This window comes from Phoca vitulina, unplaced genomic scaffold, assembly GCF_004348235.1.
Source record: "Phoca vitulina isolate PV1807 unplaced genomic scaffold, GSC_HSeal_1.0 scaffold50, whole genome shotgun sequence".
Classification (NCBI taxonomy): domain Eukaryota; kingdom Metazoa; phylum Chordata; class Mammalia; order Carnivora; family Phocidae; genus Phoca; species Phoca vitulina.
Genome location: NW_022589753.1, coordinates 4,443,954 through 4,471,447, shown reverse-complemented (window position 1 = coordinate 4,471,447; position 27,494 = coordinate 4,443,954). Strand labels below are relative to the sequence as shown.

Genomic DNA, 27,494 nt, shown 5'->3' with positions numbered 1-27,494 from the left:
AAAGCGAGCGCGAGCCGCCGCCTGCAGTGAAGCGTGCTCGGCCTCCAGAGGCAGTCGTCTCCAACTTTTCCTCTCCCGCCCCAACTCCGCGCGCGCCTCAAACTTCGCCTCTGCCGGGGCCCAAATTTGCCTGCCGCTCAACTCCACTCTAATGTGCGCGCCAAGGCCCCTGGCGGCGGTTTGCAGCCGGGGGGCCACGCTTCCGAGGCTCAGGCCTACCCGCTCGTGCGCTTCCCCGCGGCTGGGCCCAGTTTGGGAAGGGGAAAGCGGGCGCCCCGGGAGCACCCCGGGAGAGGGCGGAGCGCTCCCGCGCCCTGGGGCAGGGGGGCAGGGAGCTCCCGCGCCCGGAACGTTGCGAGCAAGCCTTGCGAACGTCGCAGGGGGGCACTCGCGAGGGACGGACAGGAAGAGGGCCAGGGGGGACGCCAGAACCCGGGACCACAGCACGGAAACGGCCCGGGGCTGAGCTGCAGTCAGATCCGGGGATGGAGGGAGCCGGAGAAGAGGAGTGAGGAGGCCGGGGAGGCAGGCCCTGCTGCCCTCCTGGAGGCCGGCAGGCCGCTGTAGCAGTGGAGGACCAGGCCGCCCAGAAAGGGAAGGGGTCAGGAGGTCGGGCCCGGGCCTTTAGCAGGCTCCCCCAAGGCCCAGGAAGGGAGGGCCCGGCGCCCCTGGAGTTGAGGGCCCAGGCCTGTCCCGGGTTGTCCAAAGGAGGCCTGGGCCAGGCCTCTGGTGGGGAAACTGAGTCAGAGGCAGGCCTCAGGGCACGGCCTAGACGCGTGTGAGCCCAGTTAGGGGTAGGGGGCACAGACCCTTGGGGGTCTCAGAGACTAAAGGGGGGTAGGGGGCTTCAGGGCCTCCCAGTCCAGAGCCGGATTGGCGAGTTAGACGCTTGTAGATCCAAGGTTGGATTGGGGTGGGGTCTCTGGGACGTTGGCTAGCTAGGCAAGGATTGGGGGGATTTAAGTGCTTAGAGATCGAAGGCAGGCCTTGAGTAGGGGGAGTCAGACAATTGGAAAGCCTAGGTGGTTATTTGGGGAGGGGTCTCCGCGCTTTGGCGAGGCGCAAAGCTGCAACTGTTTGGCTTGAGGCCTTGTCCAGAGAGGTTTCCGTGCAGGGTGGGCCGCCCGGGCCAGGCCAAGAGAGAGAAAGTGAACAAACCAGGACTATCAGTGGGCGGGGGCCCCTGAGAGGGGGGTCACAAAGGGTGAGACATGGCCACCAGGCGTTTAACCGACGCTTTCTTGTTGTTGCGGAATAATTCCATCCAAAACCGGCAGCTGTTAGCCGAGCAAGTGAGTAGTCACACCACCTCCAGCCCTCTGCATTCACGTAGCATTGCTGCGGTGAGTCTCCCGGCGGCCTCTCCGACACGCGCACCGTGTGCGCTGCGGCTCTGCCTGTCTGTCTGTCTCTGTCTGTCTCTCTGTTTAAAAAAAGAAGTAAGAGTAATAAGACTAAGAGTGAGCGGAAGTGCAAGGTCCCCCGGCTAGGGTCCGGGGACGCCTACAACCCCGGCCGGGGAGAAAACAGTTTTAGGCCCCTGCTCCACCCCTGCCTTGCCCTCCCCTCCTCACTTCCGCAACCCTCCCCCCACCCCACCCCCGCCGCGGTCGTCACCGCACGACTGGCCGCCTCCGATTTACATATGTTTTAACACGAAGATTGGGGGAAATTGGGGCCTTTCTGAAGCCTTTTTGTTTCGTTTTGTTTCAGCCCCCCTCCCCCCACCCCCCACCCCCACACGGGGCCTCACTTTGGTCCTAATGGCCGGGTTGCAGGCTCGCAGAACCCAAATCCTTGCAAATGAACGACACCCTCCCCCAAAATGAGGAAGCCGTGGGTTTTTCTGTGTGTGTGTGTGTGTGTTGTGTTTTGTTTTTGGTTTTGTTGTGTTTTTTTTCCCCACCCGTTTTCTTTTAATGGCCTCACCGCCCTCGGTGTGGCCGCGTTCCCTATGAATAATTGCCTCACTGTTTTTCCTGGGGGCTCGTGTTTGTGAGACTGTAAGGTGCTAGGTCCTTCGTTTTCCATTTCCCACACAGGAAATTAAGCTTTTCCCTCCATTCGAACTTTTCAAAAAAAAAAAAAAAAAACATGGTGTGTATGTGAAAATTAACCTTCAAAATAGCACAGGTTTTTTTATTTAATTAACGTGAACCTTTCTTTAGCCCAGTGGTAGAATCTGTTCTAGGGAGTGCCTGGGAAGATGACTGAGGTGGTTTTGTTTGTTTTTGATGAGGTCTGCTTTCCCTTTCTGAGCTTCAGTTTCTTGCTCTTTCTTGCTCTGATAGATAAGGGGACGGGTATGGATGGTCTATGCAAGGCGATGATTAGCTTTGGAATACCTTAAATTGAAAAGGGAACTTATGAAACTAGTTGGCATGGGGGGGGGGCTCCTTGCTGTAGACAGGCAGGAGACAGGCTTGATGGAGGAGGGAAATAAAGTCACCCCAAAACCAGACTCTCAGGGATTATACTTGAAATATACAGCTTTGGGGATCTCACACTTATTTCACCCCTTACGGACCATATTGCCTTTTAATTTTTTTCCTTTATGACTTTACTGAATGCTTCAGAAAAATCATGTCATGTGTCTTGGTTATTGAAAGAGCGTCCACAAAGACGGTTTTTCCTTTTTGTAAATCACAAGTAGCAAATGTCTTTGGCTGTATTGCTCCTACAGAAAAGCTATTTTAAGCCGTGTGAATAGTTTGAGAAATAAAATCGTGTAAAGTCAGGTCTAAAAGCATAGAAAACAGGGATGGAATGTGTTTAGATTTTTATTTACTTAAGAACTTGAAGGTTTTTTCTGCATTTAACTAAAGAAATGGCATTATACTGAAATAAGTGTAAATGGACATGGGCTAATTCCATTGCTGATTTTGGAAAGAAGGTGCTGAAATAAGCCAAGAATTAGAGAGTAGAAACCGAATGAATAAAACTCCTCAATGGAACTTTAGTTTTTTCAAATAAGATGTGAAAATTGCATATTCCTTACATGGCTTGATTTTATGCTCCTGATGGGGAAAAAAACCCCACAGAACTAAAACTCGCATTAATTTTTCTAAGTTACCGGTTTTAATTTATTGAAGAACGTTGTTTGCTTTTAAATTTTTAATCGTGTAAGGTTCAAAACACCCTGAACCGTTGGGTAACCTGAAACTTTTATTATTATTATTATTAATCATTAAGTCAGACAGATTAAAAACCTGGTGTCTAAGCCGGGCAGCTTTTTAAAAGTGCATCTTTAAGTCAAACAGATTTTTTAAATGGTTTTCTAAGTTAGGCAATTAAAAAATATATGTATAAGCTAAGGCAGATAATTAAATATGGATAGCTGGAGTATACAATTTGGAAAAATAGATATGTCAACAAAAGGTACAGATATGTATAGCAAACTCAGACAATTTCTTGAAAATAGATTTCTGGATCAGACTAAATGTACACATCTAAGTCAGAACATTAAAAATATTTTCTATATATTTTACCATTTAAAATATTACATGCTTAGTCTATTTGAAATCTTTCTCATATTGTAGGCAGTCAGATCATGTAAAATATCCTTGTAGTCAATTCAGAGGATCTAAAAAATAGAATTTGCAATTAAACAAAAATGGTTAGCTTAAGTTAGAATTTAAAAAGAAAACACAGATTCATATTTTTAATTGTGTACATTAAAAAAACACAGGGCATGTCAGATTTTTCTGAAGCGTTTAGGGGCAAAGTATTACCTCTTCAGTTTGCTTACAACTGATTCAACAGAAACTATTCTGCACACACACAAAATCAAACATGGCAAAATGTTAACATGACTAAGTAGAGGGTATAATTCTTTCGACTTTTAGGGAAGTTGGAAAAGTGCTATAAACATTTTGGGGGGAAAGCCATGTCTAACACAATTTTTTAAAACTTTATCAAATAACTTAAGCAGTGTTTTTCACTGCATGTTTAGCTCATAGAAATGTTAACACCTCATTTCTGAATTGCAAATTTCAAAACCATGTAGCAAATCAAAGAAAATCATAGCTGTTAAATTTGAACATGGATTGGGTTTTAGGTGATTTAAGAAATTATTAATTAAACTAATTATAATTAATTTTGTTAATTTTATTAGAGATACCTACTGAGATGTTTAGTAGTAAAATGTTAAAATGCCACTTTTTTGTATCCTTAACCCCCCATGAATGAAATAAATAAGGCAAAATATTACTGATTGTTAAGCCTATTGAGGAATATGTGGGGTGACATACCATTTTACATACTTTTCTGTATGTTTGAAAAATTATAAATAAAAACTTAAAAGATATACAGGTCATTAAAAACGTGAGTAAAATAAAAGGAGACAATTTATAAATATGTAAAACTTAGGTAATTAAAAAGGAAGCAACTAAATGTTAGAGTTTAACTTAATTTAAAAAATCATAACCTGAAATTTCTAGTTCCTAGTTAGAAGAAAAAGCTGCAGATGTTGATTTCAGTGTGTGTTTGTTACCTCACACACAACCCAAATTAAATCAATAAATCACACTGAACTGATAGGTTGGGGGGGTGTTGGGGTTTTTTTTTTTCAAGTTTTAAATCTGAACATTCACATCCTTATTTAAGTAAAAAGCTGTGGAAATCGTCAAGTTGTATGCATGTGTGTATCTCACACACCTCAAAACAAAGTACACCTAAAGCAGTATCATTCAAGAAACTTAAACATGCTTTTTTTTTTTGCATCCTAGTTTGAGGGGAAAAAAAAACCAAGTTGGGTGGTGGTGACGGTGGGCTTCTTGTGTGTACCGACATACATGCATACCAAAACAGGTTTGTGCAGCGTTCAGACAAATATGTCACAGCTAAGCAGGAATTTAAGGAGGATGTACAGCGACAAAACAAAGTCCCCAGGGCCAGCAGAGACCTAAAGGTCCTTGACCCGACATCCCCTCTATGATAACCCCAATGCCTCCCTTCCTTGGCCACATTCTGTGATGGCTGTAGGAAATTCCAGCAGCCGGTCATTCCACCTCTTGTGCTACCAAAAAAAGTCTTTGCCCGTATGAACCCCAACTCTGTACCTCGTATCCTGTGGTCCTAGCTCTGGTTCTGGCCCTCGGGGTCTCTGACACGGGAAGCCTCTTCCTTCTTCTGCATGATAACCCTGCAGCCTTTGCGTTGCCGAGAGCTTTTTCTAGCTCAGCAGTCCCGGCTCAGACAGCCTGGTTAAGTTTCTTGCCTATGAATGAAACCTAGTGTTTCTGCATGCTTTTTCAAGTTTAGCACCCAGAGCTGAACAAAATTCTACTTAATTGTGTTTTTGCTTGTATTGGTACTAGTAAAACTAATTGTTAGAAACAGACTGGGGTTTGATTTTTAGACATGGAGCACAATGCCGTGGTTGCCATTTCTCATTCATTGTGTTTGAGCCTCAGTGTCGCATCCCCATCGCTGTTGTGCCTCAGGGCAGGTGTGAAATAAAGGAAAGAGCGCTGGACTCGAAGTCTGGGAATTTAGGGTTACCTCTTTAGGGTTACGTCGTGCTCTGTGGCTGACCCAGAACGTGTCTGTAGGCAAGCTTTTTAAACCCTTCCGACATCTTTTGCCTTATTTATAAGTTGAGGGGTTTGAGTTAGGTGATTTCTAGGGGCTGTATGGATTCAACAGTGCTTTCTTGAGTTCTGTTTCAATACACGGTGTCTTCTGACCCAGGCACACAGCCCTAGCTCTCATTTGAAAAGGAGGAGTCAACAACATCACTGTGCCCCGTTAGCCCAGTGTCACGCAGAAATCCTGGGAAGCAGCTTCAGTACTTTGCAGAAATAACTTTGACGTTGTTTTGGCCAAGTGCAGGTTTTAAGGCACCACTTCATTCAAGCAGTTACAGGCAGCTTGGCTTTAAGGAGCTGAAATGAATTTACAAAGTAAAATAATCGTTCCAAAAAACGTGTAAAGTCTTAAATGAATGAATGAAAAGTAGTTGTTGAGTTGCTGTTCCGATCTGATTAGGTGCTGTAGGACCTGTGTGATTGCCTTTGATCGGGAATGGATCTAATAGAGGAATTGGAGCTACTTGTTAGGGTTTACCGCCTGATCTATCCTCTGCTTGAAAATAATGCATAATCTATAAATGGAAGCTGGAGTTAATTGGTCTTAGATTAGTTTGAAACTAGCACATTATTTTTAATAAAACATTGTGTGCTTTAGGGGGAAAAAAGATAACTCAGGATTAACTAAGGTTGTAAGAAGTCTAAAGTCCTTCTTCAGTCTTGACTGTAATATTTGCCAAGATTTACCGAGCGCTTCCTGTGTGCCTGGCGCTGGGCTGTGGGCATGTGGGCGCTTTCCATGTGCGGCCTCATTTCATCCTCACAGAGCTGTCACCTAGGTGCTGTTGTTTTTCTCATGATACAGATGAGGGAACTAAGGTTTGCAGGAGTGTCACCCACCTGGCGAGTCAGGGTGCCGGGATGGGGCCTTCGGCGACCCTGGCCCCAGAGCCCTGTGCTAACCCACTGGGCCACAGCAGTGCTTGGCTGCCTTTCCAGGACTCGTGGTGCAGGTCCTGGAAACGGGAACGACCCATTGTTTAAATCTTTTTTTTTTTTTTTTTTCTTTTTCTTACACTAGGCTAGCATCTTCTGTATCTCAGTTTACAACCATACAGAGTCCATTTTTACCAGCATATTGAAGGTTCTAGTCGACACCGAGTCTGTTGGAAAATTAATTCTCTGTCTTTAGAATCCAAGTATGAAATCATTGTATATTTCTCTTTAGATCCATTTGCTTTCCTGCCTCTAAAGATTCCCTTTGAGCAGTGAGGCTTACTTGAGAATAAGGGTACTTTGTTGGATAAAAGTGAAGCAAACTTTTATTTGGGCAGTAACGGAAATAAAGTAAATAGCACTATAGCATAGACCTGTACTTCCAACTCAGTTTGCTCAACTTTCCCAGACTTCCTGAGTAAACACAGATGGGTTTCCACTTACTTTTCAGTTTTATGTAGAAAGTTCTTTAGACTATAAATTACACATGCTGCTTGGAGTTTTCAATATTTGCTTGATTATATGCCATGGGCAGGTCAGAAACCTAGATTTAGACATTATAAAGATTTAGAAGGTGATGATGTGTAGCAGCGTATTTTCATTTGGCTGCATTTTGGTTTTTCCTGATGGTAATTCTAAATGTTTTAATTTGGGTCTTGACAGAATTTTCTGGTAATTTGGTGGCTGGGGGAGTTTTGAAGGCCTTCTATTTTTAAGTAGCAAAATGGGGCGGGGGTGACTCTTTGAAAAGATGACCTTCTGAATTTAATTCCCGATGTGGTATGGTAGTAGCTGCCTATGGCTAGTAATTCCCTGAATTGTTAATAAAATTAAAGATGCTGGTAGGTGGGGTGGAAGGAGGCCTGAACACCTGGCTCTGTCCTCATCTCAGCCATTAAGCTCTGGGACTTTGGGGAAATGGATTTATACATTTTTGAAGCTTAGTTTTCTTATTTGCAACAGAGTCTTATCTAGCCTGTGATTCTGATTTCACCTCTTATCAACTAATAATTGTAGAAACCAAAAGATCAGGGTGTGTGCTTGGTTAATAATCCAGGAGGACAGTCTGTCCTGTAGCAGAGATCCTAACCGAGGTTTGCAGTAATACTTCGTTCAAAGATTCGATGCCAAGGAGCCGCTGCAGAACAGGCAGATGGACAGACTGGGATACCGAAGTTAGGGGTTTGCCCTGTGCCTTGTTTTATTAATAAAAACATTTCAGTGCTTTCTTGATGAAAATGTTAAAGCTTTTAAAAAATACAAACATTTTCTTTTTTTCTTTTTAAAGTAAAAGGTAATTAAATCAGATTTCCATTTGACACTATCTTCTCTATTAAACTCTTCTAGTACTACTATTATGGCAGGGTGTGTATATAAATACAGTTCTCTTTGCTCTCATAGCAAATTGTAGGAGGAGTGAAGAGGACTTTCAGCTTTCTATAATGTCAGCTAATTGAATTTTTACATGGAGGAATATTGCTTGATTACACTTTTTATTACTGTCATTGTTTAATAATATTTTGGCCCTGATAGACCAGTTTCATTTGCACTATTAATTTTTAAATAAGGAAGTTATGTTTTTTAATTTTCTAAATTTACTGCTAAGCATAAAAAAAACCACACAGTTGATTATTGAAATTTACCACTAATTATTTCACTGATCAATACTGCAGAAAAGAAAAAAAGACCTAGTTGTTTAGATTATCCATCATTAGTAAATATCTGTTCAGAAGATAGAGTACCATGTTGATCTGAAAAAGGACCTTTAGTTTTAAATTGAAACTTAATCCTCTGGCTGCCGGTGCTTCTTCCTTCCTACCCCCCTTAAAAAATAAATCTCTCCTTATCTTTTTGTTTTGTTTTGTTTACTTGCTTTTCTAATAGCTTTATAAATAACTGTGTGCTTTCTAGACTGATAATAATATATGGCAAGCAAATGGGAAGAGTTTTTCTTTTCTTTTACCACCTGTGTCTCTCTCCGGGGAAGAATGGTTTCTCGGCTTGCTTATTACCACGGATAAAGCCCTGTCTGCGGGATTGAATTTGTAGAGACCTTACATATGTGGTCACTGAAATATTATCTGAATACAGCCATGGACGATTTTTGTGGGTTGTTCATCTTCTAATTTTGCTGCATTTGTAGGGCTGATTTACATGCTAAAATATGCACTTACTTGACATGGTAAAACTGCATTTTAGCTTTGCTTTCTTATTTTATCTTCCTAAGGGAAATTTAGAATATTGTGTGTGATATTTTATATTTATAAAACAGATTGGCATTATATTTTAGTGAAATTAAAGCAAGTGTATTTTATTTGCTTTATTGTATTTTAATTTTTACAACTATTTATTGTTTCCTATCTCATTCGCCGAAACAACAATCACAGTAAATAAAAAAAAAATATGTATATTGATGTAGCTTTTTTTAAAAAAAGGAACAATCAAAAGGGGGAGATTTTTTAAATGCCTGGGTTAGTGGCTCTTTATTTTTAGTTAACTTTTGAGTTGCTTAAGATCAAAGTGTTTTCTCAACTGACCATACCTTATCTGTCTGTCCCCATCCTTCTTTTCTCTTTGCTATCCCTAACTGGATGGGACTGATGGGAAAAACATAACTCTTCAGGAGCTGGATGAGGTATTGTGTTTTGAATATTTTTGTATGTTAGTTAATAAAATTATGTCTGTTTTTTTCTGAAGTCTTTGGTCATATACAGAATGCTAATAGAGCTTATATATATTTTAGCGTTTATTTTGATTACTTATAATTGTTGTGCTTAACAATTTAATCCTCAGGATTTATTTAATATGCTTTCACACCAGGTAAATTGGTGGTTTAGAGAAGGGTTTAAGGAACTATTATTTACTGCTCTTAGGAAGTGTCTCCACTTTGGCAACAGTAAAGGTTGAGCCTTTTCTTGAACTTCCAAAAAACCGGATTGTCTTTAGGATTATGTGTGTAACTCATGTGGAGTGCAGAAGGACATGATGTCTGGGGAGGGACTGAAGGAAGGAGGGCTCAGACCCCGCGGACCTGCCGAGGAGGCTTCACAGCCCCTGTGTTTGGGGTGAAACCAGTGACCCAACGTGTGTGCTCCCTGAGCTTGGCATTGCAGGGTCCGCTTTCTGCCCCCTTCCCAGCAGCACACTTTTGGCCTTTTCCTGAATTACTAACAGTTCACCTGGAAGATGGAGAGGGTGCTTATTCACAGCACTTTATTCTAGAAGCTCTAATGAAAGGGTCGAGGAAAAAGGAGATTGAACTGTGGCTGTCCATTTTGTGTCTCCATTACTCGTTTCAGCGGTGAAGGGGTAAAAATATTTTTCCTGAGGGTAGACCTTTTAAAAAGAGTAATGGGGGGCGTTGGTTTTGTTTGTTTTAATTTAGAAGTCTGACCAGTGAGCTGGGATTAGGGTGACTGTCTTCAAAACTGGTGGGGCTCCTAACTAGAAGATTAAGATCTACCCGTAAGCTCTAAAATCTTTTTTTAACTGGTTGATAATAGCAACAGACGGGGAACAACCTGAATATCCTTCATCGAGAACCGGTTAAATAAATGAGATAGATAGCATCTTGATTCTCCATCCCTCTTAAAGAGCGCAGCCCGTCCCTGAGGGCCGCAGCCGACTGAGCTCCCAGACCCGTCGCTACGTGCGAAGGAGTCTGGTGCCAGATAGCGTGCACGATGTGATTCCCGCTCTCTCTGTTTCTGATTTTGAGAAGAAGAACTCACACTGACGCTTGTGTATACTTAGAAGATTTCTGAAGAGACACAATGAACAGTTCACAGTGGACACCTTCCAGGAAAAGTCTGGGATGGAGGAGAAACTTCCTTTCTATTGCTTGCCCTTTTCTTAGGTTGGATGTCTATTTTTAAAACACGTGCATGTATTACTTTTGTCATTAAAAAACAATTAGGATTTTAAAAACAGCTACCCTTAAGCGGGTAGCTCACTGAGCCAGGTACTGTGGCCTCCCTGCCAGCACCTGGCCTGGGCCTGGGCCCTGGGCCCAGGAGAAAGAAGAAGTCACTGCAGCGCACACACAGTGACGTGAAGCATCTCTGGGGCGAGGCGGGCAGGATGCCCATGGGTTTGCTGCCCAGACTCGAACGGCATTAAAGCCTGGGGCCTTCAAGAGGAGGCCTTGTAGAATAGATGTTCCCCTTTCCTGAACAGTTTGGAGATGTGGGGCTTGTGGCCCCCAAAAGGAAGTGTGCCACGGGGGACAAATAACAACAGAACAACGTAGGTTGAAGAAGCATTGACCGCTTTACACACGAGGGGCGTATCTAAAGTCATGTTACTTAGGGGTCTGCCCTCTGAGCCGATTTCCAGTCTTTCCTACTTCCACTGTAGGAACTAACAGTTTTCTTCTTAGCTTCTGGGTGTTTAAAGGGGCTCTCCACATTCTGTCACCAGAGACCCTGCTTGGAGAGCCCCTTCGCCACACACAGCTCACATGCTGTTGGAATTCTCCAGACTCCAAGTCCAATCTCCGTTCTGGGTACACATGGCCACCTCGTCCTCTTGAGCACTTCACTTGGTCCTTCATGTCCTTTGTCCAGAACCATTATATCTTTTATGAAGTGTAGCTTCCAGAATTGTATTTTATTTACTCAGCTAATTATAATTGTATATTTATTACTATTAAGTCCCCAGGTGCTGAGTTAGGAGCTGGGGATGTTTGGGAATGGTGTCCAGAGCCTTGCTTCACCAGAGCTGCAGTGGGGCTTTGAATCAGTGCCTTCTGGGGATAGTGAGAGTGACCTCCCAGTTCTGGGCATGAGGTAGATGGAAGCCCACCCCTTTGTAGTTGAGGCCTGAGCAGACTTTCCTGACTGCATCCCTTGGGTCTCCCAGAGTAAAGCCATCTCATCTGGTGGCATCCTGCAGTGGGTCCACATTAGATCGTCATTCTCCTGCTTAAATCAGTTTGGAAATCTGCACCCTGGGGATACCGCTCTTCTTCCTTCTCCAGAAGTACCAAGTGAGGTATCCCTAAGGAGGAAGCCCACCCACCATTTACTCTCTTACCCAGAGAAGATCTGGCCCTCTCCTTTGCTCCCTGCTCTAATCTACTTCCCCTCCAATAACAAAGTCATCTCCCAAGCTGTTGGGTTTTAAAATTCATAATAGGACATAATAAAAAATTACAAGAAGTAAATGTCAAGTTCTCAAACCACATAGCCTGGGCAGGGTGGAGTGATACAGTGGGGACACGGGGGCCACAGGCTGGGCCCACTGGTCACCTGCTGAGAAAGTCTCTATCATGGGGGAGCCGGTGGTGGGGGGAGGAGGCAGAGGCTCAGCGTCCCTATTTGTACAAGGGGGGGCAGTCCCCTCCAAAGACTTGTTGGGGTACAGAGATCAATTCAGTGGAAGGGTAGCACCGACAATGCAGGCCATCATTGCTCCCTACTGATTTTTTTTTTTAAGGAGAAGAAAGGAAAATCAGTGAAACTAGCAGCATTTATATCTGGATGGTATGATTCTCTGAGTTTTTATTTCTATATTTTTTGTACATTTAAAAAAGTGTATATTTTGAACATTTATTGTTTCATAACCAGAAAAAGTAATCACTATTTTAAAAGTACCACAGATTTTTAAAAGCACACAGGAGTGCTGACATCCCTTGATTCTCTTTTATCCATGTGCTTATTCACTCCCTCAAAAATTTGAGATTTCTTAAGCCTAATTGTCTATCAGCAAAGTCCTCGAGCCGTCTGAGCCCCCCGAGTTATGCCTGTGGCCTGACTTCATCATACACACTCCTAGATCGTCTCACCTGGAAGCGAGAGTGGCCAGGCTGTAATTTTCAGCGTCCCTTCTAGACTTTCTAAATGTTCATTGCCACAAACAACCCAGAATTGTCAGTATTGTTTCTTGTTACCAATGCATTATGACTGAACTTAGTTTATTATTTTTTTTGTAGATGTGGGGTGGGGGGTGGGAGGGGAGTGTGCTGACTATGCTAATCTCAGCAGAGGCTTTGCTGTGTCCTTAATCTTACCATACACTACATCAGCCTTCTCGTAAAGGCGGGGTTTTCTAAGAGTAGAGAGGCTCTGTATTTGGGGCAGCCAGATTTATAAGAGTATATGTGTATGCGCGTTCCTTCCATAGATCAAGAACTTGTCCATACTGTCTGGTGCTCTTTAAAGGGACGAATGTCAACATCTAAAGTGGATCAAGGGCAAAAGATAACTTTAGTGAGACTAGTAAGAAGCCTTTTGGGTGTGCTATTTTGAGCTTCTGTTGGAATTTTCCTGTGTTGGCAACCCTAGGTTAGGGTCGCATACCCCCACAGTTCTAGGAGGACAGAACCACAAATCAGAGACAATTCTGAAATTCTTAATTCTCATAAGTACAATTTTTACTAAAAAAATTTTTTAATTTAAAAAATAGGGAAGGTATTTTACTTCGGAAACACAAGTTCATTTAAGAAAAGCTTTAAAGACCAGTATCCTATATTCAGAGAAGGGACTAAGTTGAAATTCAGCAAGGATGAGTAAAGAGAATTAAAAATCTGGCAATTTTTTAAAGCCTGTATTAGCTAGAATGGCAGCTTGAAAACTGATATGTCCTGGGTCTTAAAAAAATAAGAAAACATATTTTCAAATGTGAAGTGAGGTTTCTGAAACTGAAAGGGTGATTGTTTTGCATTTAAAATATATTTTTTAATGTTCATATTTGTTCCTGTTTCAAATAATTGACATTTCTCTTCAATTATGTTTACTCTTCTCAAAAGAACATGGTTTTTTAAATTTTAAAATCATACTGATAAATGATACATTTCATCTGAGTACTGCTGAATTTCTTTTTCATGATGAGCTATGGCTATACTCTGTGTTATAAAGGGGACAAATTTTCCCACATTTCAAGTTGGCAAAACCCTGATACAGTGTGGGAGATGCTAGGGCCAGCTTGGTGTGTTGGCATCTGTCCCCTTCGGGTAAGGATCTCTTCATTAGCAGGCTTCCTTAGAACATTTAAAGAGACTGTGTTTACCCCAGTCTTAATTTATATGCATTTGGGGGGGGAACACAACTCTCTTAAGAAAGAGGTGAATCCACTTCAACTGACTTTTCTCATTGGACAATTTCTTATTTGTTTCAGATAAAGTGATACTAATTACTATCCAGATAAATTTAGATAAATACCATCTCTGTATCTTTTCTAGTTTAATATATTTGTAAAAACAGTACAAAGTAAGAGCATGAGTTTAAAAGCCATAAATAAAACAAATGATTACTCTATTGAAAATGATACAATAATAAAATATAGTGGATTAGATAATAAGCCAGTATCGTGGAAGTAGTGTGGCTCGTGAAGAGGCACCTTAGCAATTTTGGGTTTTGCTTTGTATCAAGAGCTGGAGGTTTAGGTTCAAGTTCTGCTCCAGTGGGCGCACAGCTCTGTGTCCAGCACCTGCTGTGTGTGTGGTTGGTCCCTTGGTCACTGTGCCCTGCACAAGGTTGCGTACTTTTTGGTGACTTTGGAGCAGGAGGTTGAGGAATAAGCAGCTCTGCTTCTCGCTGTCTGTTCCTGCTCTGTCTAGGGTGAGGTCTGACCCTCGTGGCCGCACCCTCGGAGGGTCAGTGAGGGAGGCCACTTTCTGTTGACGCATGTGCGCTCCCTGGGAGCCTGACCTGTGGTCCCGGGTCCCACTGGTGGGGACTGGGGCTGAGGACTCTGTTTCCTGGTGGTGTTTCAATCTGAAGGCTTGTTGTCCTGATTTGTTTTCTTAGCAAATTGCAGTTATATTTCACGGGCCTGCCAAAGTGATGGGCAGCTTATGGAGTAGATGGGGCTTCCGGTGTCAGCCGACCGGGTTTTAATCTGTCCCATCATAGCTTTGTGACCTTGGGCAAGCTACTTAACTTTTCTGAGTTTCAATTTCCTCATTTATAGATTGGAATAATAGTTCCTAGCTCATCTAATTTCTGTGAGGACTAAAACAATAAAAAGAATATAAGATCCCTATTAGGGAACTCTTAAAAACAAACAGCGTGGCCGTGGTTGAGGATTACCGCTTCATGGACTCAGCCCCAGATCGTGCAGGTTGGATGACACACCATTTGTTTACGACCTGAGATGACACTGTGGTCCTGTAGGGTCCACGTGGCAGCAGAATGCTGGTGACTTAATCACGACTCACAGACGCTCTGGGAGCAGTTATGAGGATTCTGGTCCCTTCGGTGTGGTCATTGCACGCGGTGTGATCCGTGAACACACAGAATGCCCCAAGCCCATGGGGGCAAAACTGGGCGAGGGGGGTGGCGGGGGGCAGGGAGCAGATGCAAGACTCCAGTTTGCCTGTGGGAATTTTGCTATAAACTGTTCAGGATTTAGGGCTTATTACTTGAAGAATTTTTTTAATGTAGGTTGTTCCTTATGTTCTGTTTTTTTTTCCCTTTATCTGTGGATTTTTAAATTTTGCCTTGTTCCTTTATTAGGAAAGCAAACAAGTATTTGCTGAATGAATGAAAAAATAAATTTAGATAAATGCAAGGAAGGGGGAAGAAAAGCAATATAAATTCTTCACCCAATTCTGCTGTATGATTTAGAAAATTTACAAAGTATTACCTGCACAAGACTTTTATATACTGTTTTGCATTATTTTTTGATCATCATTTGGGTCTTTGGAAACTGGCAATTATAAATTCTGAGCTCCGGAGGGTACCTCAAGATTCTTTAAACCTGTTCACTGCCTCCAGGCAAGAGAACAGCTTAACCAGGCCAGACCTATGATCGCCCTCCCCATCTTCAAGGCTTTCTGAGGCAGTGTCTTACACAGGGAAAATCAGCGGGAGCTCTCGGTATCATTTCAAAATAAGTGAAAACGTTGCCTGTGGACATTGAGCTGAAGAAAGGAAGCGGCAGTCAGGATTGCATTGAGGTTTTTCAGGATTGCTTTTGCCAAATGGTGGGTAATTTGCTAATCGTTTTAGGCAGTTCTTTCACACATTTTAACACACGGTTAATGATCTTGTGACCAAGATAACTGGATCAGCCCCATTTCCAAAATAAGCTAAATGTGTGTAAGTGAACCTTGCTCCTATTGAACATTTTCTGTGAGTTCCATTTGTAGCCTAGTATTTTTTTTAAACTTGAATCTGATCACATTAACTTTTAAGGTTCATGCCATCTTGTCATACGTAGTACTAGTACTAAGAGGTCTTTCTGTTAAGGATCTTTTGTTGATTTTCTTTATTACATTTCTATAGCCAGATCAAGTCAAATTCATGTTCACAAGTATGTCCAAGAAAATTAAGAACTGGTGCATGAAAAGATAGGAAAACAGTCCCAAATCCTAGCAGTATCAGAGCAAGCTTATGATCAGGCAAGTGCACTTACTCCTACATTTTTTTTTGCCTTCTTAGGGAGCGACATTTAAGAGGGTGTAAGAACATGCTTGTCAAAGTGGAATCTGAGTAATCTGTTTTACTGCCCCTTTATTTCCCTGTAGCTTGCTGATGACCGTATGGCTCTGGTGTCAGGCATTAGCTTAGATCCAGAAGCAGCAGTTGGTGTCACCAAACGGTCACCTCCTAGATGGCTGGATGGAGTGGATGAAGTAAGTCGAATGTTAGTTTCATACTTCTTATTTCTTTAAGTAATTATGATGCCGACATTTGTTAAGATATCTGCCATAAAAACTGATGCATGTCCCTGGAAATCTTTTGCTTTAGGTTTATTCAGTTCACACACCACAAGAAAGGGTGTGTGTGTTAGTGATCTTGGCGTTAGGAGCAACTACCTGGATTATAGAGAGAAGTTGAAATGCTGTATAACGAGGAGTGGTATTCGGATTAAAAGTTGCTCATGCATCAGTGAGCCTACAAGTTGGCTGAAGCCTGAACTCTGTACTCGAGTGTAGCTAATTGTCTAGGAGGCAGACAGATGCCTGGCAGGCATCAGTGGAGTCCTGGTGATTTCATTTGTTTAGATACAGTATGATGTTGGCCGGATTAAACAGAAGATGAAGGAATTAGCCAGCCTTCATGACCAGCATTTAAACAGACCCACCCTGGATGACAGCAGTGAGCAAGAGCATGCCATTGAAATAACCACCCAAGAGATCACTCAGGTGAGGATGGAAATGGGTCCCCAGGTGGGCATGGGCATTTCCCAGCCTTCTCATGACCCTCTCGAAAGCCATAACGTGCTACAGACTCTAAATCAGATCGCACTTCCCAACCCCAAGTTCACAAAGGGACGTGAGGCCGAGCTCCCCCAGGAAGCAGCATGTGTCTTAGTGAATGGGGACTGTTTTCTCTGTTGCTGATAGATACCACCATGGACTGATTTTAAAATGTGTAACTTTTATTGTATACTAGTGCTTATAAATTATTCATATTATTCATGTTAAAAAATGGTCCTCATAATTGGAAAAGATTGGGAGCTGTTGCCCTAGACTTGAGTATATTAGTATCCTCGAGGAACTTAGTATCCTGGAAAAATTCCTTGTAAAATGTTCAATTTGAGTAATTTTTAAATAATAATGACTAGTGTGTGAACTTTAGTGTTTTACATTTTTTTTTTTTGTTTATGTCTCCTGGTTCTGATCACCAGTAGAGGGGCCAGGTGCTGTGGGAAAGCCCTGGGTGTTGGAATGTTCGAATCCTGGATCTTAGCAGGGTAACAACACCGTGGTTCTCTTCGAATCCCTCAGACTCTGGTGTTCTCATCTATAAAATGGGAACAGTAATACTAATACCTGCCCCAAGGTGGTGATAGGGATTAAATGAGACGATCACAACAACAGAGCAACACGTGATGACGGAGCCTAAGAACGTGTGCCCTGCGCCCCGCCTCTGTTCACATCTGGTTCAGTCTTTCTGTGGGTGTAAAGGAGGCCTCTGATGACTTTGATCTGGTCCCCTTGCCCGACGCCCGACTGTGTGCACAGAGCAGTTGATGTCTCTGGGACCCGTGAGTGCGGAGGGGCTAGCACTCGGGGCTCCCTCCCGGCCTGCTGTGAGCCGTGGGCTTGTTCTCCCAGCTCTTCCACAGGTGCCAGCGAGCGGTGCAGGCTCTGCCCAGCCGGGCCCGCAGGGCCTGCTCCGAGCAGGAGGAGCGGCTGCTTCGCAACGTGGTGGCCTCCCTGGCCCAGGCTCTGCAGGAGCTGTCCACCAGCTTCAGGCGCGCACAGTCGGGCTACCTCAAACGTGAGTGTCACCGGGCTGCTTTAAGGGATTTTGAGTCCTCAGAGTTCCAGCACTAGGACCACGGACTACTTTTTGTTTCCATCCTTCTTTTTTGCTGCTAGATCTCCGTTTCCTCCTCTCCCCTCCATCGTTACCCCTTGGGCACATTCGCACATCTTCTAGAGCAGACGGAAGCCCCGCCCCCACGTGAAAGGCTGCCCAGGCCTAGGCCAGGAACGGGCTGTGGGAATAGCTCACAGGCAGCAAAGCACAGCTTACTCTGTGTCCAGCTTAAAGCCCATTTATACAACCTGTGGCTTTCCAGATGCTGGGTCGGGGGGAGCTGCTAACAAGTAGGTGAAATAAGTTGTAATCACAGGAAAGCTTTATATTTACATAACAACTGAAGTATTTGAGTGCCTGAAAACCTTTTCTGGGAGTAGTTGAACCACTGGCTGCTTGCTGGTTGGCCCTAGTGACCCACTCAGCCTACCTTTTCTTCCAGACAGTGGGAAGTCCGGTTTTGGCCACATCCGCATTCGAATTACCTTATAAGCTGGGTTTTCCTTTCTTGCCATTGTAATCAATAATATCCCCACATACTCAAAAAAAAAAAAAAAAAAAAAAAAAGTAGTTCCCCCTCCCTCTGACAACTGGCATATTTGTATTTTAATTTCATTACTTCTAAAATTTGATTAGGACCGTTTGGAATTGTTACTAAAGATGCTTCTAGAGAGAAATATTGATTTTTTAAAAAAATGTTTTGTAACAGCAGTTAGATTAAATATTTCTGCCTCACTTAGAGATTCTCAGATGGTTTTAAGTGTCATTTTGTCACTCACTTGGCAGCAAGTGAATTGTACACATTTATAGTGTGATTTTTGTCTTGAATAACCCCCAGTGCTTGCATATTGTTATCTGTTTATAACCCTTTATTCTCCCCCCACCGCTGTTGGAGATAGGCTTCTTTTAAAGCTGAGAGTATCTCCATTTTGACTGTTGAGTTTTACTCTAGATTTCCCCTTTTTAATGGTGGAACGGTAACCAGGATGGTTTACATATTCGAGTAAAGTGAATTCCTGTCTATGACAGGCATGAAGAATCGGGAGGAAAGAGCCCAGCATTTTTTTGATACATCAGTACTGCTAATGGATGATGGAGACGATAATACTCTTTACGATCGGGTACGTGAGGGGCTGCAAGACTGACTGCTGTGCGTTTGCGCTCCGTTCTGTTCCTTCTCTCCATAGCCCTGTAACTTCTGTGCAATGCCAGTGGGTCAGCGCGGCTTGACTTGTACGTCCATCGAGTAGTTTTTGCAGCAGGTGGAAGAACAGTCATGGGGGCCATACTGTTTCTTCCTTTGTGTAGGCTGCGAGGAGGCCTTGTCATCTGCCTTCCAGAACCTTCGGGAGAGCAGTCTGCACACCGCACGTTGGGAAGAACCCAGAGAAGCGCAGGGTTATTTCCGGTGGTTTTGCTGCCCAGCCCTGTGTAGCTGCAGACGGGGGTTCTCTTTGTGTCCCCTGCTTGGGCCCTAGTGCTTTAGATCCTGCTTGTTTTAGGAATTTGGATCTTTCCTGTGAGGGAAAAATAAGTGCTTATGTGTTGTGTTTATGTGCTTTATAGAAGTATTTTCACAATTCATTCTTTAAATGACATCTGCAATGGTACACCATACCTTTCTGGTGGGGGGAGAAGAGAATCTAACATACAGATCCTGTACTTTTTGTTTTGCTAGGGTTTTACGGATGACCAGCTGGTGCTGGTGGAGCAGAACACACTGATGGTGGAGGAGAGGGAGCGGGAGATTCGCCAGATCGTGCAGTCCATTTCAGACCTGAATGAGATATTTAGGGATTTAGGAGCAATGATTGTGGAGCAGGTGCGTGGTTTACCTTCCTCATCATTGAGTTTCCTGCCGTGACATCTGGCCCTTCTGGAGACTGTTGATTCGGCATTTGTGTCGGGAAACAAAATTTGACCCTACTCCCCCCATGTACGTCTGTATATACGTGTGTGTGCTTATACACTTACATAGATACGTGTGTGCACGTTATATGCGTATACTAATGTCATTCCCTATAAAATTACTGATAACCTTTTATTTTTTTAAGTAAAAAATAAATATCAGTGGAAGGTCTCATATTCTCTGCCCATACTCCAAGGACGCTCGTGGGACCACCCTACTTTGGGGGTCTGGTGGGTTCTGCCCCCACTCAGCAATGATTCTGGCAGTAGATAAGGTTTCCCTTCTAATTTTGGCAGGTTATTGTGTAAGGGCAACTGGAACCACTAGCTTTCAAGTAGAATTAAATTGTTTGTTCACTGTTACAATCTGATTAGGGTATTTTATTATCTTGCCAGCAGGGATTTGGGTCCTGATCCCCCTGCAACCAGCTGCACAATGGAGTGTTGAGGCCATGGAAGATCTAGTTACAGTAATTACTCCTGCGGTTCCCAAGGAACTGCTCTTGCTATCTCCTCTGATACAGCATGTTCCATTAAGAGCCCTGTTCCTCCGCATAGCCTGGTGTTCCCTTCTTTCTGTTTGAACCGACAGATTAAACAATTAAAAACAAAATTCTCCTTGAGGCAAACGTGTAATTTTACATGGTGGATTGGAGCTCACCATCTCTGCTCTGGCCCATGGAAACCCGTGTTGACGTTTACAGACGTGATAGTCAATTTCCAGGCCTAATCATAACTGGGTCTAGCTTAACCAGCGTTCTCTGCTTACTTGAATCCAAGTATTTAAGCAGCACATGGGCACAGAAGTCAGCCCTTCGCCTCTCAGAGCCTATTTCCACTGAACCGTATATTGCTTAAAACCCCAGTAAGTCTGAGTATGGCATATCTTAGAGTGGCTAAATCCAAAAAAGAAACCTCAATTTGTCAGTATTTCTTTCTCATGAGTTAGACTTTATTGTAACTTACACGGCACTCTGCCATTGAGTGCCTCATATTGCTTGATGATGGATTCCAGAGCTTTCCGTGTGTACCTTTCCAGCAGCGGTTAAGTAAAACAGATAATCCTGTGGATAATGATGTCTGCGGTTCCGTGTTCCCAGTTGCGGTCGTTGGTCGTCTGTAACTGTCATTTCTCACCCAGGGTACCGTCCTCGATAGGATTGACTATAATGTCGAGCAGTCCTGTATGAAGACCGAGGACGGCCTGAAGCAGCTTCACAAGGTAACATCGTGTGTTTGAGGAGCTGCTCTCAGATGCCCAGGACTCAGAGGAGGGGCTCTCGGGGGCCAGGCGTGCAGGGGAGTCGTGTCAGTGTGGTCGGCGCCAGCCACGGGGGGCCTTGTCACCCTACTGCAGGGAGTGACTCCAGGGGCGCTTGGCGCTTGGATTTGAAATTGCTGAGAAGTCCCTTCTGTGACAGGAAATTATAAAGGAATTGGGCACTTCTTCCTTTCATAAATTATTTTCATTCTTTGAATCTTCTTGTTGTAGGAAATCAAGGGAATGGGTGTTTGCTAGACGTGTGTTGAACATTCTGTCTACTTGTTGTTGCGCTGACTCAGGTCTCTTGCTGTGACACATTTCTGATGAATTGCTGGTGGAGGATCCTTTTGGAGCAGATAAAAATCTCATTTTCCCTTTTAATTACCGCAGTATATCTGTGTGCTACCTTGAGAAAAGAATGGTTTGTTGAAGTGAGAGTAGCTCTCTTACTCTTCGCTAATAAGGTAGCTATTTCCGGAATATCTTTCGTGATACTTGTTAAAAATAACCGGAAAGCGTCTTAGAAATCTTGTCATCAGTGATGAGAAACATACATATGCTGCCGAGTGGATCTCGCATATAATTGGGTGCATGTTTTCTTTAAAAGGAATGCTAATACTTCGCAAATAAAATAAATTCTATCCATTTCCTTGTAGCTTTGAGACCCTGTGATATTTGTAGCCGTATAATGAGCGTTTTTCCAGTCCACGAATGGACTGCCCTGTCGCTGTTCTGGAGCCAGTTGCTCTCTGTGGCGGGGGCGGCCCCGTCTGACAATGATGTCAGGTTTACAGAAAGGGAGACCTACCGAGGTCTGACCAGGAACCCTTCACTCTCCCTTCTGTGTGCTCGCTGCCGCACAGGGCGTGGATGAGACTCCAACACATGGTGGAAGGAAAAGGCCTGCCTCGGGCAGGCAGAGGGCTTATTGAGCATTTAGATTCATTTTGCTGCCAAGCCTTGTGTATGAAAAGAGTGATAACTAACTTGAGTTTCCCACTCTATAATACCCAGTTCCTGATATGCTGTTGAATTATGCATTGGTTTTGAAGTTTCTTAAATAAAAACTAGCGAAACATGTTTTGTAATAAAGCACAGATAAAGGGCAGAGCTTTCTCTACAGGAGTGTACAAATCTAGTGGGAACTAGAAATTTTGTTTTAGGTTCTACTTTATAAATCATCTTCAGAGGCTTTAAAGTATATCATTTAGTATTGGCTTCCCTGGTGTTCTGGGTTCCTTATTAGAAAAGTAAGCATGCTCCGTCTTATCTCTCAAGTCACCTTGCTGTCAGTGGCGTGGCTGGCCGTTTCCTTGGCAGTCACCTCATCCGAGGAAGATTGAGCCTTGGGAGCGACTTCACACGGGGCGGACTCTCAAGACGGGTTAGCCTGTCTGTCCTGATGTTTCCTCCTGGTTGATGAGTGGCTCCCAGTGGGTGTGTAGGCTCACTTAGGAAAACAGAACTACCAGTCAGAAGGTTGGTGGGGACCACGGAAGTAAAACGGAAGAGATTGGATATTCTTAGACGTTTCCATCAAGCTGTGCCCTTCGTGTCCTTCCCTGTGAAAGCACCGCCTGGGGAAGGATGGGGCGTGCTATCCCTGGACGTGGTGAGCGACACCCTCGAGACTCCCTCCTTGTCCGCTCTCCTGTCTCTGGTCAGTCTCTGGGAACCCAGGTGGGGCATTTTGCGTCTGTGCACAGCAGGGGTGTGACTGAGGGCGTGCCCCCCTCCCCCAGCCCCGCCGGGGCCTCCAGGCTGATGTTTGCAGGTGAGGAGTGCAGCGGGTGCTGAGCTCTGGAAGCTCCTGTCTGTCGGGGCAGCAGAAGCACAGCGAGAGATGATCTCAGGGAGGTTCTTTCTGCACTTGAGACCCGTGGGGCACGCTTTCCCATTCCTGTGTCAGAGGAGGAGTGTGTTCTTGTTCCCAACATCAGGGGAGGCAGAAAATACCACTCCGGGGGGCCGTCAGTTCCCTACACTCTGGCGGGGGTAACCTTAGCCGATGTTTGAGGTCATCGTGAAGGAGGTATGCGTTCATCCGAACAACTGTGTCCAGAAATGGGAGGCTGTCCTTGAAAGAGTGGTTCATCACAGTCAGTGGAAGGAGGAGGAGAAGCAGGTCCACCTGGTGCTGAGGCAGAGGCTCGGACTCCTCCCAGCCTTTGTCTTAGTGGTGGGTCCCGGCCCCGCGCCGCTGTGCGTCCAGGGTAACTAGGTCACGAGGTAGCTCCAGCATCGTGGAGGGCGTCCACTCACGATGATTCAGTTTGCTTGAATTGGTGGAAGGGATTATGATGATGTGATGTGGCCTGTAGCAGAGGGACCGGTCGTGCACGTAGAACTACAAGCCCAGGACTGGAAACAAGCGAGGCTTGGTTTTGGATTTTTGGGAAAATGACGGCCTTTTTCCCCTCTCTCTGTAGGCAGAGCAGTATCAAAAGAAGAATCGGAAGATGCTTGTGATTTTAATATTATTTGTCATCATCATTGTCCTCATTGTTGTCCTCATCGGCGTGAAGTCTCGCTAGGCGTCTGTGGGGCTGCGTGTGCCGCCCGCGTGGACTCCCGGGCGCCAGGGGCTCGGCCGCCGTGCGGGCGCAGCAGAGGCGCGGGCTGTGGACCGAGGACCGCGTGGGGGCAGCGAGCGCTGGCCTGGACTCCTCGTCGCAGTCGTGCTCAAGCAGAGGGAATGGGCTTCTGGTTTCCCTTCATTGTCAAGAATTTAAGGACCTTTGATACCGCTGCAGAATAGAGATTGAGCTGTGTCATCAGTTATAATATCTATTTTTTTTAGAAAGAGAAAATGAGTTGAATGTTTACAGGCACCCCACAAGCTGGTCGATACTGTACATGCATATGCTGTTTTTTTAGCTTCATGTCGGAGCGGCATGTTAAAATAATTTTTGGAAAAAGTTTTTAAAAACCATCTGGTTTTTAAGAAATTTGGTACCAAAAAATTTGTGAGTAGAGGCAAAAATGCCTCTTCATCTTTCTCTGTGTATTTTCCAGTTGAAAACAAACTGAGAAGTCCTTTAAGAATTTATAATCCGTTCCCCATTAACTTAATTTAGCTTTTCCATCACTGTTAATGATCAGAGTAACAAAGTGTGAAAAATAAGAAACCATCATTGATGTTAATTAACACATTTAGATGGGCCAGTTAAAACAGCTTCATAAGTTTAAATTAATTGTAAATGGACTATTCCTCATCTAGAATCTGTGCCCTGCATTTTCTACTGTAAACCAAAAGGGGTTACTAACAAAACCACCTAAACTTAAAAGTTGGTGATTTGAACCGACCTCACATGAAAACATGCAAATGGAAGATGGGCAGTGTCATGAAAGTCACCAGAATCAGCCAGTGTGTCCCTGTACTCGTCCCCAGCCGTCCTTGCTCAATCCATTACTTATATACTAACCACATAATGGCCTGTTCAAACCAGACACCATTTAATGAACTGTGAATTTACACACAGGCCATTCTAAATGGGTCACCCCATTTAGGATTAGTGGATCTCAAATTATTAACCAAACATCACTCCATTTCAAAGTAAAATATTCCACCAGTGGTATGATTTATCGGCTCTTCCACTGCTGCTTAACATGCCCAGAAAGTAGGCATGTTCCCGCAGATTGTGAAAATCTGGATTAGGAAATCCCTCATTTCTGTGAACATGAATCAGATCGCCAAAGCAGGACTTTGCCGTTTACTTACCTATTATCAATATGGTGCTCGAATATATTCCTGGAACTGTAGAATAATGTGGAAAGTGATGGTAACTTTGAAAGCTGAAGTTCATGTTTTATTGGGTCTTGAGACACTAGTATCTTTTTAAGGTCTTTGTATAATTTTCAATGGCTTTTCCATTGTTTTTTACCTCTCCTAAAAAGTTTGAGAAGAGCATGACTTCATTAAATGTGCTATGTTTTATTTGGATCAGTCACATAAAATGTCTCTTTAGAATTGACTTGAAAGTTGTTTCCAGAAACTTAAACTCAAGTCCAGAGGTTCAAGTCGTCCAAACAGATCATGGTCTTAAAACCCACGCCCCAGCCTTCCCTTCCCAAGTCGTTTGTGACTCCAGGCGGCCACTGGTTTCCTTATTACTGATGTGGCTATAGAATGATCTAGAGGTGCCCCTGGTATTTCAGGAAATCGCATGGTATTCCCCGACAAACAATTATTTATTAGGAAAAAAGGTCGGCCAATCCGAATCCACCACCTCCTTGATCACCCCTGAAATGTGGGGCTTCTACATTCTTCGAAGGCGAATAGCTCTAGGCCTTCTCTACTCACAGCAGATTTGAATCCAGTGGCAGAGTCGAGGTGTTCCCCGAGACCAACTGCTCCCAGGAGCTGGGCTGTGGGGGTCCGAGCTCTTCCCTCCCTGACGGTCTACAGTGGCAGAACTGGGTCCCTGGTGAAGCTTTTCAAGTACTCAGTCTTACCCTTGAAGGAAAGTGACCCTTTAAGAAAGGATCACCAAAAAAAAAAAGAAGAAGGGATCACCATTTATTTATATTTATTTTCAGTTAATAGGGGTGATTGGGGTTGGTTTTTGCTCCCCACCCCCTAACCCCGTTTGGGTAAAGTAGTAGATCTAAATAGACGTGAAGGCTCTCGAGCGGTCTGAAGCCGGCGCGGTGCCGGCGGAAGCCCCAGCCGTCTGCTGCCACGACCTTGTCCCACAGCGGGAAGCGGCCCCAGAGCCTGGGCGCCGGCTTGCCCGGCTCCTGCAAACACTGTATTTTTCTTTTGAGCCTTTATCAGGGAAAGATCAGCAGCCTTGGGGGAAGTAAGAGAAGAGTGGTAATGGAGTCCTGGTACCTCAGGGCTCCTTTTCCTGCGGACAGCCATTGCCGTCCCTCTCGGCCAGGCTCTGGGGGCAGTGCTCGCCAGCCCGGTCTCTCCCCTCACCTGGGATGGGAGCAGAGAAGAGGGCCGGCAGGGAAAGCCGCTTCTGGGCATCCCCGGGCTCAGCCACTGGACACCCGCCCCCTTCAGCGTGTCCTCGGCGGGCTCCTTGGATGGGACTGGAGAGCAGAGAAGTCCGTGTTTACCGCCAGGTCGCCAAAGCTCCTGGTCTTTCCCGAGACTGTAACTGAAATCTACTGTCTCTCGTTGTATTAATTTGGGGGTGGGGGCTGCTGGCTCGCCATGGGCGTGAAGCAGTGTAGGACTCTAATTTAACGGATTTACCGCTTTCTCTGCTAATTGAGAGAGCATTATTTATTTGTTTTGACACAAGTGCTTTCAGTGTTTTATCCTAGCTAATGGCTTCTTAAAGGTAATAAAACCCTTCCAACCTAATTGGTCAGATAAGACTTTTTTTCTTGTGTGCTTAAATAAAGCAATTAGTGAAGCGCTTCTATCCAAAATGACTTTTTTTTGTCCTTTTTTAAAACTAATTTACTGTTACTGGAAACTTTTTGTACAATAAAGCAATCATGCGGATTAAAGAACATCCTGCAATCCTAGTATTAATTTTAACGATGGGGCTCACGTTTTCTTCAAATGCATCTGCGTTACGGGAGGGCCTGGTCCATTCTGTGATCGTTTGGGCCAGTGACTATTTGTTTTGTGTCTGAGGCCTTGCCTCAGTGTCTGAAAGTCCATCCATCTGCCTAACGGATGCTCGCAGAGGGACCGATCTGTCTGCTATCCAATATACAAAAGGGAAACTGCCGAAAAGGCAGACAATTATTTTTCTTATGAAAATGTATGCTTCATATACATACCCAGAAGCATTTGGAGATCTTCAAATAAAATTTAGTCTGTGTGCCTTGCTGAGAAGTCCTACTTACAGCCAGGCTCCGGGAGACTTGAATTTCTAAGTGACTTTGGATGTTTCTTATTCTATTACACTGAACACTTCAGGAATAGGCTTTGCCAGCTGAACTCCGAGTCAGGACCGTATTTACACCTTGAATGTGCCCGTGTCCGGTCTCCTCCTCAAAGGCCGGGGTGGGTCCTTGTCACCCAAGCATTACCTTTCACGTCATCCAGGCACGATGGGGTCTGTCTTCGAGTCTCCTTACTGCGTGGGAGCGGGCCTTCCCAGGAGTCCCCTTGGCAAGCCAGGCATCGCGTCCTGTGATGTGCCTGTTGCTCAGGGCGATTGAATTACCTTCGGAGCCTGTGGATGAACCACACAGAGGGAGCGACCTTCCCTTGTTGTGCGCGCTCCTTGTTTTCTGGCTAGGAATTCTGTCTCCCCAGCTTGTTCAAAAGCCCCTGGCTCTGTCCGAGCGTCAAACCCACCCCTCAGAGGATAGACGTTTGCCGCAGGCCTCAAGAACATTCTGACCAGCGATAACCTTGAAGTAACCCTCCACCCTGGACGGGACAGCCGTGTAAGTGGCGATGCGTGTGAAGGGACCGTAGGCTCCGCAGGGGGTGTGTGTGCCTCCTGAGTGGTCAGTCATGGGTCAGGCTTCCAACTGGATGTTTGGTGGCTCCCTTTTGAAATGGCGCTGCAGGTGTTTGCAGGTAGAATCGGACACGTTGCTGTGGAGCAGAGCGCTTCGCAGGCTCGGTCCTGGCCCTCGGGTGCGACGGGCCCGGAGGCACGGGAGCGT

General features: G+C 44.6%; 1 protein-coding gene across 6 annotated transcripts; it reads left to right on the top strand.

Annotated features, from left to right (window-relative positions):
* Positions 1 to 448: 448 nt before the first annotated feature.
* On the top strand, positions 449 to 26,378 carry STX16 (syntaxin 16). 6 transcript variants are annotated; one of them, XM_032387584.1, is made up of 9 exons: positions 449 to 1,292; positions 9,148 to 9,159; positions 15,994 to 16,101; positions 16,474 to 16,614; positions 17,530 to 17,695; positions 18,767 to 18,858; positions 19,416 to 19,559; positions 20,787 to 20,867; positions 23,339 to 26,378. In XM_032387584.1, exons 1-9 carry the CDS (start codon positions 1,212 to 1,214, stop codon positions 23,441 to 23,443), a joined length of 930 nt encoding a protein of 309 aa, XP_032243475.1. In that variant the 5' UTR covers positions 449 to 1,211; the 3' UTR covers positions 23,444 to 26,378. The 6 variants fall into 6 exon arrangements, with proteins under 6 accessions (XP_032243475.1, XP_032243473.1, XP_032243476.1 ...); XM_032387582.1 differs by having other exon boundaries at positions 449 to 1,343; XM_032387587.1 differs by lacking the exon at positions 449 to 1,292 and adding an exon at positions 15,752 to 15,867.
* Positions 26,379 to 27,494: the final 1,116 nt, after the last annotated feature.

Bases quoted from the DNA above. Each gene is read 5' to 3' on its own strand.
- STX16 (XM_032387582.1), top strand. From the start codon at position 1,212: ATGGCCACCAGGCGTTTAACCGACGCTTTCTTGTTGTTGCGGAATAAT. The intron at 16,102-16,473 runs GTAAGTCGAATG...TCATTTGTTTAG, and splicing joins GGCTGGATGGAGTGGATGAA to ATACAGTATGATGTTGGCCG. The intron at 17,696-18,766 runs GTGAGTGTCACC...TGTCTATGACAG, and splicing joins ACAGTCGGGCTACCTCAAAC to GCATGAAGAATCGGGAGGAA.